The 16168-nt window shown below is 37.2% G+C and overlaps 1 protein-coding gene across 15 annotated transcripts in view; it reads right to left on the reverse strand.

Moving 5' to 3' along the window:
- ADD3 (adducin 3) overlaps positions 1-16168 on the reverse strand; it is a 144743-nt gene that overhangs the window by 38346 nt on the left and 90229 nt on the right. For 14 of the 15 annotated variants that reach the window (XM_060171363.1, XM_060171359.1, XM_007530315.3 and 11 more), the window contains one exon: positions 2052-2275. In XM_060171363.1, coding sequence (XP_060027346.1) covers positions 2052-2246 — 195 coding nt within the window. In that variant the 5' untranslated portion in view covers positions 2247-2275. Of the gene's footprint in view, positions 1-2051; positions 2276-16168 lie in introns of those variants that run through there. The other variant, XM_060171365.1, reaches the window with a different exon arrangement.

Raw genomic sequence — 16168 nt, forward strand, 5'->3', positions numbered from 1 at the left:
CCTCCTCTCTCCATTTCTCTCTGTCCTATCCAACAAGAAGAATAACTACAACAATAAAACAAAATGGCAACAAAAAGGGAATAAACAAAAAAAATATAAAAAAAAAGAAATTTGTCTGCCACTTTTCATAATTTCATTATGATTTCCAAGTTGTAAAATGATACATTTAATAAGAGAGCTACAAATAAAAATCATAGAAATATAGTTTAACAATTTTTTTTTCATTTAAATTTTACAATTAGAATTGATAGATACTCTTGGAAGGGTTTCTCAGATCTCAATATTTAACATCCTTGAACAAAATCAGAATTTCTCCCTTTCTGCAGTCTCCCTAAATTATGTGAGATTGCAATCATTTGGTAAGCACTTTCCTTTGAAAGTGGACCTTCTTTAGAGGAGGAATATATCTATGTTGATCCAAATAATCAGTATGTATGACTTTCAAGTACATATAAACACAGAAGTTCAGTTGCATAAAGGCTCTGGTTGTTTATTCCCTCAGGATGACTTCTCTGGCTACTCTTTCCATGGGAAAAGGGTTTAAGGATTTAAATTATAGCTTCAGATTTAAGCTATACTTAAATTTCTCAAAGTTTGCATGGCTTTTACAACTTGTAGTTGTCTTTTTTGCTTTCTAGTTATCACCAGGAATTTGAAACTCTAGGATAATTTCTTCAGATACACAGAGACAGCAAGAGAGGGAGAGAATGAGACCACAGCACCAAAGCATCTGATAGTGTGGTGGGGGCCAGGTTTGAACCTTGGTTGCACTCAGGTGACCTACCGATCTCACTAGTTTTTTGTGTTTTTATTTATTGTTTTATTTAATTTAATTAATTTTTTAAAATATTTATTTTATTTATTTATTTATTCCCTTTTGTTGCCCTTGTTGTTTTATTGTTGTAGTTATTATTGTTGTTGTCGTTGTTGGATAGGACAGAGAGAAATGGAGAGAGGAGGGGAAGACAGAGAGGAGGAGAGAAAGACAGACACCTGCAGACCTGCTTTACCACCTGTGAAGCAACTCCCCTGCAGGTGGGGAGCCGGGGTTCGAACCGGGATCCTTATGCCGGTCCTTGTGCTTTGCGCCACCTGCGCTTAACCCGCTGCGCTACAGCCCGACTCCCTATTGTTTTATTTTTAATCTACACTACTGTTAAATGGGAATTACTCAAAATGGAATTCCTTTTCAGCCTTGGACTCCAGCTTTATGGTTAAGTTAGCAAGAGAAGAACAACAAAAATTACCATGGTCACCACAGAGAATCTATATTCAGGGGTTTACTTTAGTACCTAATTTTTAAACCTAACAGTACCCTAAGATGGGCATCAAGTGTCAATGGGTGCTGAACTTTGACTTACAAGCCTATGTCTATAAACTTTATTATGTACAAAGTTCTGACATAATTTTGTACTTGAATAAGATTATGCTCTTATTTTCCATCCCTTCTATGCAACTTCTGCAATTCCACTAAACATTTTTTTTTTCTAGAAAGGTAACACATCACAAGTTTACAAAGTCTGAATATCAATATGCAGACAAAATTTCCACTTGAGTTGTGTTTATTATTCATTTTTAATCTAGATGATATGCTGTGTATACAAATAGGTGTGCCTGCATTAGATTAAAGTAACACTGAATCACAAACTTCTTAAAAACCTAAAGTCTTCCTATATGTTTCTAAGTGTCAAGGTACCCAAAGGATTAATGTTTCTGGCTCATTTCATGCTTCTTACCACTTCACATGTTTTTTCTTCACAGATACTTAGTCTGAATTGGGTATCACATGTACCATTTATTAAGTTGCACTACACCCAGAAATAACAAAGAAAATTTACAACACCAGAGACAAAACTAATTTGTTATTAAAGCTTAGGTCATCAGAGTAAGTAGTTAGACGCTCAATTTGCCTCTGAAAGATTAGAGGTAACCAATCACTCTTCCTCCACTCCATTTCCACTTTGAGTATAGTTTAAGATAGCTTCTACTTCTTCATAGCAAAATTTCCAGAGTGAAAGAAAAAATATAGCCATCTAGTTATTTCAACTCACAGGGCTTTGCAAGATTTGAGTAACTCGCTTCCTCTGCTCCATCATATTGAAGTCTTGTCGTAGATCAGGAGACATGTTCCTCTCCCGAAGGTATTCTGGGTCATTTTCATTGATGCGGTCAAAATACCTCTCTTTGTAAGGCATGCTGGGAGGGGGAGGAGTGGTGATTACGCCTTGGCTGGAATCTGAACTCATGCTTCAAGTCTGCTGATTCTTCTTGTTATCTGTATTAATACACACAAAGGAGGTCATTCATGATAAATTTGTTAGTAAATTCTAATATTTTATACATGTCAAACAGATCTTTACTTTGTCCTCAGGCTAATAGTTATAGTTTTCTTTAAACCACAATTTCTAAAATATTAGAACAATTTTATTAAGGTAAAAATATTTTAGATTATGATGCTAAAATGATAATTTGTTTACAGAGCTAGTAAAAAATTTGCCATTCAGCTGTAACTAGCAAATAAAAAATTTTCAATTAATTTTTAATTTAATTTATTTACTATTGGATAGAGACAGAGAGAAATTAAGGGGGAGAGAGACAAGAGAGACGCCTGCAGCCCTGCTTCACCACTTGTAAAGCTCTCCCCATGCAGGTGGGGACTAGGAGCTTGAACCTGGATCCTTGCACACTATAAGGTGCGCATTTAACCAGGTGTGCCACCGCCTGGTCCTGCAAATGAATTTTTAATGAAAGGATCAAAATATCTGAAAATAAAATGCCACAATTAAGATGGCAATTTTTCATCTTTACTGAGTTTCTCTTTTTTCATGCTTTTTTATTTTATTTATTTAATTTTTTAAATATTTATTTATTTTCCCTTTTGTTGCCCTTGTTGTTTTTCATTGTTGTTGTAGTTGTTATTGATGTCATCGTTGTTGGATAGGACAGAGAGAAATGGAGAGAGGAGGGGAAGACAGAAAGGGGGAAAGAAAGATAGACATCTGCAGACCTGTTTCACCGCCTGTGAAGCGATGCCCACTGCAGGTAGGAAGCCGGGGGCTCGAACCGGGATCCTTACACCGGTCTTTGTGCTTTGCACCACATGCACTTAACCTCTGCGCTACTGCCTGACTCCCTCATGCTTTTAAAGTAGGTCAAATTTAGGCCCAATCCCTGATAACTACTGCATTTTATAATGGGTGTGATTTACTAGCATATAAAAGAAAAACATTCTTTCAAATGATGCAACAATTTCACAGAAGAAAAAAAGTACTATTAAGGTTGTTAGTGTAACTTCGGCAGTGTTTCAAGTCCAAGTAAAAAATAATAAAAAGTTATTCACAAACAGTATGAGCAGCTAATTACTGCTATTTAGGATAATCCTTGATTTTATGCCAAGAGAAACATTCACTTGGGCTTTACTACAGAGGAGCACCTCCCTAATCAGCTCTACCAACAGAACACTATCTAACATGCTCCTTACTGTGCCCACCTGTAATCACCTGTGTTAGAAATGATGAAGTTTAATACTTCCCAAACAGTCTCTGACGTAGGACTTTCTCCATCTCAATGTGGGAGTCAATTTGTCAAATACAAAATAACGCACTTATATGTTATGATAGTGCTAAAGTGCGATAGTTTCTAAATGCTTAACTTCATATTCTGTACTTGCCACAGGCAAGTCTGCTAAGAGTCTGTAGACTTGAACTGGAGCCTGGGCTACATTGAAGAGCAGTGCTGACCTAGCGAAGCATAATACTCATTATCAACTTTGAGAAGTGATATGGCATAAACCTAAATCAAGAGAAAGGGAGATCACTGGTCAGGGGATCAGTTTCCCTAACTATTCTTTTGTACTGGGTTGTCTGAAAAGTCATGACATAGTCTGTGTTTTTTCTATGTAAAAATGCATCATGACTTTTCTTCTTTTTATTAATTAATTAATATTTCATAGAGACAGAGAAATTGAGAGGGAAGGGGAATACAGAGAGGGAGAGAGACAGAGAAATAGCTGAAGCACTGTTTCACTGCTTGAGAAGCTTCCTCCCTGCAGGTGGGAGTTGGGGGCTTGAACCTGGGTATTTGCTTATGGTAATGTGCCAGTCACATCATGACTTTTTTTTTAACAACTCTGTATTTACCATGATTTTTCTACTATTTATAAATGTGCTGCACAGTGTAACAACTATAAGAAACCTTCTTCCCGTTCTGGTGGTGGGAACGTGTGGAATTATTCCCCTCTTATCCTATGGTCTTGTCAATATTTCCATTTTATAAATAAAAAGTTTTTAAAAAAAGAAACCTTTTCCCACATCTAGGTGGGTCACCAGAAGCCTAGAGTTACAATCATTCTTTGGAACCAATTTTTTATTAAAAACTATTTAGCCTAGGCATATCTCAACTTCTCTTCAGCTTACTGAGAGTAGATAGAAATTTCAAGAAAAAGTAAAGGTTTTTAAAAGCAAACGAGAGTTGATAAAATAGCCCACCTGTAACATACCTGTTTTGTCATGTATGTGAGTCTGGCCCCCACTGTATCAGAGGAAGCTTTGGTACTGTGGTGTCTTCCCAGCGCCCCCCCAATATAAAATATACTTAATAGATCTCTGAAAATGTAAGCCTAGAGTAGTGAAGTGACAACAAAAGAGAAAAACAACTGAAAAGCAAACAAGTAAACTCAGATATATATTTATAAATGTTGTGCTGACTTCTAATGGTCAAGTGCTGATTAAGTGGATACTCAATTTATAATAATGATTTTTTTTTTTTGCCTCTAGGGTTATTACTGGGGATTGGTGCCTGCACTATGAATCCACTGCTCCTGACAGCCATTTTTTTTTTGGGGGGGGGGGCTAGGACAGAGAGAAACTGAGAGAGGAGGGGGGAAACAGAGGGAGCAAGAAAGACAAACATCTGCAGACCTGCTTCACCACTTGTGAAGCGTCCCCCGCTGCAGATCTTTGGGCCTTACCCTGCGCTTAATACTATATGCGATTAACCCAGCATGCCACCGCCTAGCCCTCTCAATTTAAAGTTGGAATAAGTTAAAATGCCATGAACTGTTATTTTAAATCAGTTTCTGGTGTCTTAAATCATTTTTAAAAGGCAGTGGGGGGGGGTAGCATAATGATTATGCAAACAGACTTTCATGCCTGAGGCTCCAAGGACCCAGGTTCAATCCTTCCCCAGGGCCATCAACTAGAGCTGAGCAGTGCTCTGGTAAAGAAAAAGAAAAAAAAAAAAAAAAAACAGTCCACAAATGATGCTTTAATTGGATTTTAGATAGTCCTTAATCCCAGAAGCACTATCTAAATGGAGAATACAGTTAGATGATAAGCTTGTGTCTAACTGAATTTTCTGATGCTTATAGTGTAATTTTACCAAAATACTAAAAAACGGCATTGTGGTGGTAGATTCTTTTGATTATCCCAACCCTGATTTAAGAAACAGATTAAACACTGAAAAGTAAAAATTTATAGGAATGAAACATATCAATGATATCAATTTATAGGAATGAAACATATCAATGTTCTAGAACTTTCTTTTTAAAAATCAACCAGTTCAATTGTGATGCCAATATTATACAATTATCCTTTTTAGTATTTCAGAACATCATATACCATTGCAATATAATTCACATCAGTACAAACTATTGGGGGAAAAATCATTCTGGAAATAGTGTTCTTTTAGTTGAAAATGGTGCAAAAATCTTGTTAAAAATTCTTAAAAGAAGTAATGTTATAAAACCTGTTGTCATCACTAAGCATTTTCCTCTGGCCAAGAAGATTAGAGAAAAGATATTAAGTATAAACAAATCTGTAGTTAAAAAAAATTTTTTTTAAAAGATTTTATTGATTTATTTATTCGCGAGAAAGAGGAAGAGAGAAAGAAAGAACCAGACATCACTCTGGCACATGAGGTGCTGGGGATTGAACTCAGGACCTCACTCCTGAGTCCAGTGCTTTATCTACTGTGCCACTTCCCAGACCACAATTTAAAAAATCTTACCCAAATATTTGTGCAGTAGCTATCCAATATGTATGTTTAAAGAATATTAGGTTCAAGAAACAAATAGGTGAAACACTTTAGAATGATGGATTTCAAATATTTTTAAAAAAGTAATCTACATAGTTAAGAAATGTACTTTATATTACAGTCACATATAAAAGCACAAGACATAAAAAATAAATTTATGACATTTTTTTGCAACTGTGTGGTACTTTTTAACATTTTAATATATTTCATTATTTTAATGTAGTAGCCAATCTGATATCAAAAGCAAAAATAAACTGAGTTGCATTGATCTAAAAATCTTCTGTTCAGCTGAGGAAGTCATCAACAAGATGAAGAGGCAGCCTACTTAATGGGATAAGATACTTGCAAATCATACATCTGATAAAGGTTTAGTATTCAAAATACACAGTGAGTTCATACAACTGAACAGCAAAGTCCCCTCCCAACAATCTGATTAAAAATGAACAGAAGATCTGAATAGACATTTTTTTTCATGAAGATATTTAGATGACTAACAGGTACATGAAAAGACATTAACCAACATCATTTTTTAATGCATTATCTTTATTTAATGGGTAGAGACAGTCAGAAATTGAGAGGAATGGGGAGATGGAGGAGAGAGACACCTGCAGCCCTGCTTCACCACTTGTGAAGCTTTCCCCCTGCAGGAGGGGACCAGGGGCTTAAACCAGGGTCCTTGCGCACTGTAACAGGTGCCCTCAACTAGATGCACCACCACTGGGTCCAATTTTTTTTTTTTTTTCTTTTTTACCAGAGCCGAGCTCTGGGCTTCTGGTGGTGCAGGGGATTAAACCTGGGATTTTGGAGCTTTAGGCATAAGAATCTCTTTGCATAACCTTTAAACTATCTACCCCCTCCCTGATAACCAACATCATTAAACATGCAAAATAAAATGCAAAACAAAACTCCAATGTACCACTTCACATCTGTTAGAATGATTTACATTAAAACTATAAAAAGTAAAAGTGTTGGCAAGGATGTGGAGGAAAGGGAACTTTTGTGCACTAATGGTGGGAATTTACATTTGGAGGTTCACTATGGAAAATGAGTGATGACAGCAAAAAGCTACTAGATTTTCAGTTAGAAGTCATAAGGACATAATACCCAGCATCACAACTCTAGTTATAATTCTTTTTAAAAAAATTTTATTTAGCCGTCCGGGAGGTGGCACACTGGCTATGGTACTAGACTCTCAAGCGTGAGGTCCTGAGTTCAGTCCCTGGCAGCACATGTATGTACCAGAGTGATGTCTGGTTCTCTCTCTCTCTCTCTCTCTTTCTTCTTTCTCAATAGTAAATAAATAAAATCTTAATTTTTTTTTAATTTAAAAATGGGAACACTGACAAGACCATAAGATAAGAGGTACAATTCCCACTACCAGAACTCTGTATCCCATCCCCTCCCCTGATAGCTTTCCTATTCTTTAACCCTCTGGGAGTATGGACCCAGGATCATTATGGGGTGCAGAAGATGGAAGGTCTGGCTTCTGTAATTGCTTCTCTGCTGAATGTGGGCACTGACAGGTTGATCCATACTCCCAGCCTGTCTCTCTCTTTCCCTAGTGGGGCAGACCTCTGGGGAAGCAGGGCTCCAGGTCACATTGGTGGGTCTAGTTATAATTCTAAAACATATGAAAGTTGCTAAGAGAAAAACCCTGAAATTTCATCATAAGAAAAATTTCTTAACTATGAGTGGTGGCAGATACCATCTAGGCTTAATGTGATGACCATTTTGTAATATGTACAAATTGAATCATTTTGTACCTGAATCTATACTACCAGGATATATATGATAGTAATATATCATATGCCAATCATACCTCAATAGAAAAAAATGCTGGTCAAAATGCTTCATGAGTTACTAGTGAATTGCTACCTACTATTTATAAAACACTGTCCTAGAAACATCACCCATGGTCATAGGGGAAACAGAAGTGGAAAACTGTATACATGTGAGATTAAGAGACATGGGGGAGGAGAGGAGAAGGAACATGTTATAGAAAGATGAGAAAGAATAGAAATGATCCCTTAACATTTAAGGGAAACACTATATATGTAATTTTTTTTCCCTGCAAAGCCAGAACCTACTTCATGAGAGAAAAAAAGGAGAGGGTTCTCAAAAGACTGTTTTACCATTCCCAATACTGAAGTTTTATTTATAAATCTTTAATTAAAGTTGTTTTTACAATTTTCCTCTAGAACATAAGCAAAAAGACTGCTATTACTTGCAAGCATCAGGTACACTGTTCCACACTTAAAATAATTATCACAGACTTGCAAAAATTTTAATGTAGTATATACTTGGTTGAAAAAACAAAACACTAAGAGGCTGGGGAGATAGCATAATGGCTATGTAAAAGTCTCCCTTGCCTGAGGCTCTGAGGTTCTAGGTTTAATCTCCAGTACTTACCATAAGCCAGAGCTAAGCAGTCCTAGTGTTTTTCTTTCTCATTAAAAAAGAAATTTAAAAAAGCATCAATAAATGCTAGTATATAAAGTTAAGAGTTAGGGAGTTGGGCGGTAGCACAGTGGGGTAAGCGCACAGGTGGTGCAAAGCCCAAGGACCGGCGTAAGGATCCTGGTTCGAGTCCCCAGCTCCTCACCTGCAGGGGAGTCACTTCACAGGTGGTGAAGCCGATCTGCAGATGTCTGTCTTTCTCTCTCCCTCTTTGTCTTCCCCTCCCCTCTCCATTTCTCTCTGTCCTACCCAACAATGACTACAACAATAAAACAATAAGGGCAACAAATAAATAAACAATAGGAATAAACAAACAAATAATAGGGAATAAATAAACAAATAAAATTTTTTTAAAAAAAAAGTTAAGAGTTTTCTTGAAGAAAGTTAGTATGAAAGTCTTAGGAAACAATTTGGGTTGACAAACTGGATCCTCAGGTGAGTCAGTGAAAATTTTATTCACTTAAAATTTTTGTTTTAAAAAAATGAACTTCCTTCAATTACATAGCATAATATTGCTTCCTTAAAGCTCTGTATACTTGATTTTTTCCCATCAGTCCTTAACCAAATCAAGTAAATAAAATGTTTGACAACAAAGAATGTTAGGTGATGAGCAAAACAAGTTTCATGAGATAACCAAGGATGGATGATGCCCTAAAATATCATATTTTATCTTCAAAACTCCCAACAGTTTTGAATGGAAAACAAAACAAAATTATGTGCAGGATAAGGGCCTTTAAACTAGCTAACGTCCATCTGTAAAGACCACTCGATTGGGCAACGACTAGTATGTGGCAAGATAACTGTTATCGTAATAGTTATTTTTTTAAATCAGAAGGTATTAAGACAACATTATGTCCAGAGTTACAAAATGCTAAAAGATAAGCGCTTATACTTTTACCTCTAATGTTAGTTTAGCATAATTTGAGAGAACCAAGGGTCTTTATTTACAATGAAATAAATCAACCCTCAGAAAAAGATTCTGCTGAGATTCACAGATTAGCAAACTGAGGTTTAATGGTGGCCAGAGAGTGAGACATTTGGTTAAGCAAACATGTTACCATGTGCAAGCACCAGGTTCAAGCCCCTGGTCCCCATCTGCAGGAGAAAAGTTTCAGGACTGGTGAAATAATACTGCAGGTAACTCTTTCTCCCTCTTTCTATCTGCCCTTTCCCTCTTGATTTCTCTGTCTCTATCCAATACAATAAAAATTCATAAAGTACTTTTCTTAAAAATTTTTTTCTTTCTAATAAAGTACTTTTTAAAAAGAAAACAAAACTGAGGTTTAAAGCTTGTTGCAGGAAGCCCTGCAGGTGGTGGCACACTAGTTGAGGACACACATTACTGTGTGTAAGGACACAGGCTTGCATCCTCGATCCCCACTTTTAGGGGAAACATTTCACAAGTGGTGAAGGTCTGCATGCGTCTTTCTCCCTTACTATCTCCCTGTCCCCTCTCAATTCTCTCTGTCCTACTGAATAAAATAGGGAAAAAAAAGGGGGGGGGGAATAGCCACTGAGAGCAGCAGCTGTGTAGTGTTGGCACCGAGACCCAGCAATAACCCTGGTGGTAATTAAATTAAAATAAATAATAAAACTTGGTGCAGATGACCAAATACTAGTAGTCTCCAAATAAGTAATTATCCAAGACTTGAGTGTGGAGAAAAAAGATAGAATGACACAAGGAATGTCATTTCCTACTAGAAGCATATACAGATATTACAACTCTGGTTACTGTCTTTATTAGCATCATTGGGAATATGTGATAGAGTCATTATTCAGCATCAAAAATATATATGACAAATATCCTTAAAGTAGTAAAATGCCAATGCTTTGTATGGCTACCCAACAAATAGAAAAGTGGCAACTTAATTAAGTCTATTGTTATTATCTTCTGATTAAGCCAAATCATTGTTAAATCTCTGAAATGACATTTGTCTAGTATATTTTTACAATAAAAACTGTATTGGGGCCCGTTAGGTAGGGTAAGTGTACAGACAGGTGCAGAACCCAGGTTCAAGTGCCAGTACCACATGGTAGGAGCTGTGGAAATGAAGGAAACTGACATTGCGGTGTATTCTCTCCTCCCCCTTCCTCCCTGCTGCCACCCCCCCCCCACTATCTAAATAAAAAGTACTGTAAACAATTTGAAGTTATGCATGTACAAGGTCCTGGTTACAAACAAACAAATAACAGTTTCTAACCTTCAATACAAAAGTACAGGAAACAATGAGTCTACAGTTGGTCAGTAAGACACTGCTGATCATAGTTGAAAGTGTAATTTAAAATTAAGAAAAAACCAATTAACAAAGTAGCAATAGTAATAACTATGCTACTAGGTGTCTTATACCTAATGGAAAGTTAAAGCTGACTCAGCACTCATAAAAAAGTAAAATATAAATACAATTGTAAATCAAAGGACACAAAGATTAGACTATTGCAGTTTAAAATTTTATTTTATAACATATACCGCTAATTAAGGTATTATTTTAGTAAACATGAAGATGCTTTTGGTGCTTGTACAGTTGGAACACAATCGTAGGTAGAAGGAATCACAGGTGTTGAACAACAAAAATGAAAATTCGAAGAAGGTCATTGCTAGGTCAACATGCAACAGGATAATACAAAGACTAAAGGCATTCACTGCTGGACTATGTGGCGCAAGAAACTACTTTAATCCTTCTCAGAAGAGTCCCAATACCTCATAAGGAATATTTTAATGCACAACAATCCATGTTGTAAGGAACAATCAGCTGAACTTCTTACCACATTTGAAGAGTGGGGTGAGGAAGAATGGAGGCTGTTACTTGTTTAGACATTGGTAAGTGTAAAAATAATACTCATTGGTAAAAAAAAATTATTTCATAACTGATTGTGATCAGCTACCCAAAGCCAATCATTAGTCAAGTTACCTGAGAGAAAGCTGACCTGAGAGTTGCTTGGACATGGGCAGGCATGTTTTCTGGGTTTGATGTGACAGGCCCAGCTTCCTGACTATGAAAACTTCCCATCTGGAGCTGCTTCTCCCATACACTAGGACCAATGAAACTGCCAGGGAATCAGGGCAGTGGCAGTCTGGGAAGATTGTTCCACACAGAGCAAGCATACTCCAGCTCTTATCCCCACATCAACTCCAGGAGGGAACAGAGGCTTTTCTACCCCAAGGAGAGCACTGCATCAAAAGAGCTCCAGTATTCTTCCCCACACTGATCTCAGCCCCAAGAATCACATAGGGATCCCTGGATTTGCCCTGGGGTCTAGGGTCAAGTCTTAGTACTCAGCATTTAAAACTGGATAGTCACTGTGAACTCTGTTAAACAATATGACATAAATGTGCACACCCAGTTGAGCACATATATTATTATGTGTGAGGATTCAGGCTCAAGCCCTTGGTCCGAACCTGCAAAAGGGAAGCTTGGGCTGCAGTTATCTCTATCCCTCTCTACCTTCCCTCCCCTCTCAATTTATGTCTGTATTATCAAATAATAATGATCATGATAATGATGATAAAGAATCTTAAACTATGCGGCTATAGAGTTGCAGTCAACAGTTTGTCAACAACAGAAGAGTCAACAATTTGTTCTGCTTTATATCTTTACTCTGTCAACAATTTGTTCTGCTTTATATCTTTACTCTTTTTCAGCCATCAGGTTCCAGATGCTACTACCATGATGCCAACTGGACTTCCCTGGGCAGACAACCTCACCAATGTGTCCTGGAACCCCATTTCCCCAGAGACCCAACCCATTAGGGGAAGAGAGTATGGATGGACCTGCCAATTCCCACGGTCAGTGGGGAAGCAATTACAGAAGCCAGAGCTCCCACCTTCTACACCCCATAATGATCCTGGGTCCACACTCCCAGAGGGATAAAGAATAGGGATGTTGTCAAGGGAGGGGATGGGATATGGAGTTCTAGTGGTGGGAATTGTGTGGAAATGTACCTCTCTTATACTATAGTCTTAGTCTTATCAATATTTCCATTTTATAAATAAAACTTCTCAAAAAAGTTAAAAAAAAATTCTTTCACTGTTAATAGGTCAAATGTACTATTATAATGTCCAGAAAAGCAGTAGTCACAAATTGAGAACATGTTAAAAAAATTCAGTGTGTTTTCTTGAGATCTAAACTCAATTATTAGTCAGTATACAAGCCTGAATTGTTTCCGCATGAATCACTTGGCAAAGCAAATTTGAAATTGCTTTTAAAGATGTAAATATATAGTCTTGTAAAATAAGTAAAATAACTATCTCAATGCTCTTGCAGAATCCCAAACACATGGCCTCCGTGCATCTACCACTTTTTTTTTCTAGAAAATATGATGAATGTTCTCTCTATATTACCTCAGTCATCATTTGTCTTCAACACGGAGTTTTTGGAAATGGCTGGGGGAAAAAAAAAGAGGATTTTTTTTTTCCCCTAGGAAAAAGTTGACAGACACTAGTGGATTGATTACTCAAATCTGACTCTCAGACATTTAGTTTCTATTATTAAGTCCCTTGGTATGAGTGAAATTAAAAAACTGAAATCCAGGAAACTATCCAGAGCCCGACAGTTCATAATAAATGAGAGATTTTCAAAATGTGGAATCACTGAGATGATGATTTTGAAAGAAAGATTCATAGCTCTCAATTTCTGAAGATAACATAAATCGTTGGCTCCTTATTATTTGCTTGTCCTCTGGGGGCAAAAGTTTACTTTTTTCTTTAAGACATGTCAGCTCTCACATACTTCATAAATTGAAGAGTGTAATCATCTGTACAGTGAGCTGGAAAAATTTAAAGTCTGCTTTTGACATTTTTCTGACAGCAATATTTGAGGTACAATTAATTCTTATCTGTTACTGCATATCTATTCTAGACATTTCAGGTGTCTCTGTTTTCTTTCTTTTGTTCCCCATGTGAGTAACAGGATACAAGAAATATAAAACATAGTTCGTCCAATTCCAGTTTTATATCTACCTATTTCTCAAGAACCCTAAACTGAAGAAATACTAGGTCCTCGTATGAAGAAATGCAAGTAATCCTACAAAGCTCACTGCTATGCAGTGAATTGAGTTTTACATAAAATGAACACCAAAAGACTAGTTGTTGGGACTATGTGTAAGCCTGATAGAGCTTAGGGAGAACTACCCCCATCCTTGGATGGAGGTCTGAGAAGATAACCTCTTGGTGAGTCTCTCTCAACCGAGGTGAGCAAAAGGGGGGAAACTCAGACTTAGTTCTTTCCTTCTTGACTCTCAGGCCCACAGAAACCCCAATACTTCCCTCCATTAACTGCAGGCCACATGGCCGCAGATTCACTTATTCAAAGTCACCTTCTGATCACAGAAGAACACACCTTATCACACACTCCTAGTAGTGCACTTTGATGTCCTCAATTTGCATCAAACTTTGCTTATCTTCTATCTTGCCTTAACTGGCTCTACCCCTCTCCTCCCCTCAAAAGCCTTTGGGTAATTAAATGCCTGCATCAGGAGACTAATTATCTTGACCTTTATGTATCTGCATCAATTCCTGTCATACCAGCCCCCTACCATAGGGGCAAGCCGACCTTTTAAGAAACCTGTAATTTCTGACATATTTCAATAATTCCCTTTGTTTTTCTATTTAACTCATGTCCACCTTGCTAATAAACAAGTTCTGAGCACGCTGAAGGGCTCCCCGGTGTCTTTACTCTAAGAAAGAACCGGTCCGTTACCTTTCCCCTGGAGATCACCCTGCCAGAGACCCTACAACTAGTTAGGAAAATTGACTTGCTAATGTGCCATTCCTCAATTTATCTTTGTGATCAGTAAGGGATATGAGAGAGGCTGGGAATGCACAACTATGAGGCAAAGTTCCTTATTTTTAAATTATAGAACATGTACAAAAATATTAAGGAAACAGGGTTTGAGTATGTCCCAAAAGTTAATTTTTGATCTACTATTTCAGATACTTTAAAGATTTTTAGCTTTTATAGTCATAATTTTAAAAAATTAGCCATAAAAGTAGATCTATAAGCTAGAGGTAATGTAATACATCATTACTGCAAAAGAAGTCAAATTTGAAGGAGTTCCTATTTTCAGATTTTGACTGGCAAGAGGGATTTCAAGACCATCACAAGCTCATCTGCTATCTGTATGGAAAGTGTAGTGTTGAGGCATAAGAATGAGATTTGTTAAGTATAAGTAATGGTTCTTGAAAATTATTTTCAAGGGGGTTGGGCAGTAGAGCAGCAGGTTAAGCACACACAGCGTGAAGCACAAGGACCAGTGTAAGGATCCCAGTTTGAGCCCCCTGTTCCCCACCTGCAGGAGAGTCACTTCACAGGCGGTAACACAGGTCTGCAGGTGTCTTTCCCCCTCTCTCAATTTCTTTCTGTCCTATCCAACAACAATGACATCAATAACAATAATAGCCACAACAATGATAAAACAACAAGGGCAACAAAAGGGAAAAAAAAAGCCTCCAGGAGCAGTGGATTTGTTGTGCAGGCACTGAGCCCCAGCAATAACCCTGGAGGCAAAAATAAAAATAAAAATACTTGGTCATATCTACTATCTTAGAACTCTGATAATGATTTTAAGAGTGAGGGTGAGGGGCATCCGGTCTGCAGGCTGTATGTGGCCCACAAAATCATTTGGTTTTGCTCAAGGAGCTTTTTTCACGGCAACATTAGTGCCAATTTTTAAGTGAATAATTTTTGTGAAATACACCAATGATGTTATTATCAGTATCCAAATGACACTTAGTAGACATTTTGCTAGCTCAACGTGGCCTGAACCGCTGTGCCCACACCCAATTCTGGGGCTTCTGAGTGAATAAAGATTTACATTCCTGCTCTGCCACAAATTCCTGGTCTCTTCTCTCTCCTCCATGACACAACCTGACAAAACCTGTTTTTTGTGAAGCTAGTCTTTTAAAATGAATCATACTTCAGATTTAAAGTCTGATATTATATAGTGTACTAGCTTAAATAGTGTCCCTTAAATTCATGTGATTTTACTTGGGACTATATTTTAATTAAATTAAGACTAGGTCATACTAAGTAGAACAGGCTGAACCCAAATATTGATAAAAGTGAAAGCTGTGTTTACAGAGACACATAAGATAAAAAGGCCACATGATGTTGGAGGCACAGACAAGACTGCCAACTGCCTGTTGGAAACACCAAGGACTTCTGGCAACTTCCAGAAGCCAAGGAGAGGGGCTTGGATAAGATTTTCCCTCAGAGGTTCTCCCCTTCCACCCACACCTCAAGAAACCAATCCTGCTAACACAATGATTCTGAATATCTGATCTTGAAAAATGTCAAACAATAAATTTCTACTGTTTTGAGCCACTCGTGTGGTGAGACTTTGCTATGGCAGCCCTAGAACATGAATACGATACTGGAATTTTTATCCATCTCAAATAATACCTATTTTACCGTTACTAATAGTACACAGAACTGAAGCTAGTTCTTTAGAAATAACAGAAATCCATCAAAATAACAACCTGAACTACACTTGACATACATATGTATGAAATGCAATATACGTTTTTCATAATGGCATACTTTTAATATTTGATTAAGCCAAAAGTAAGTAGTAGTCTGGTATATTAAAAAAAGTCACTTGTCCAGGTTAGCAGGTTTCTAGCTATGCATACATGCACACCACATTTCTGCCCACATTAGAGACTATACACAGGCATGCACAT

The sequence above is a fragment of the Erinaceus europaeus genome, chromosome 14 (genome assembly GCF_950295315.1).
Source record: "Erinaceus europaeus chromosome 14, mEriEur2.1, whole genome shotgun sequence".
Classification (NCBI taxonomy): Eukaryota; Metazoa; Chordata; class Mammalia; order Eulipotyphla; family Erinaceidae; genus Erinaceus; species Erinaceus europaeus.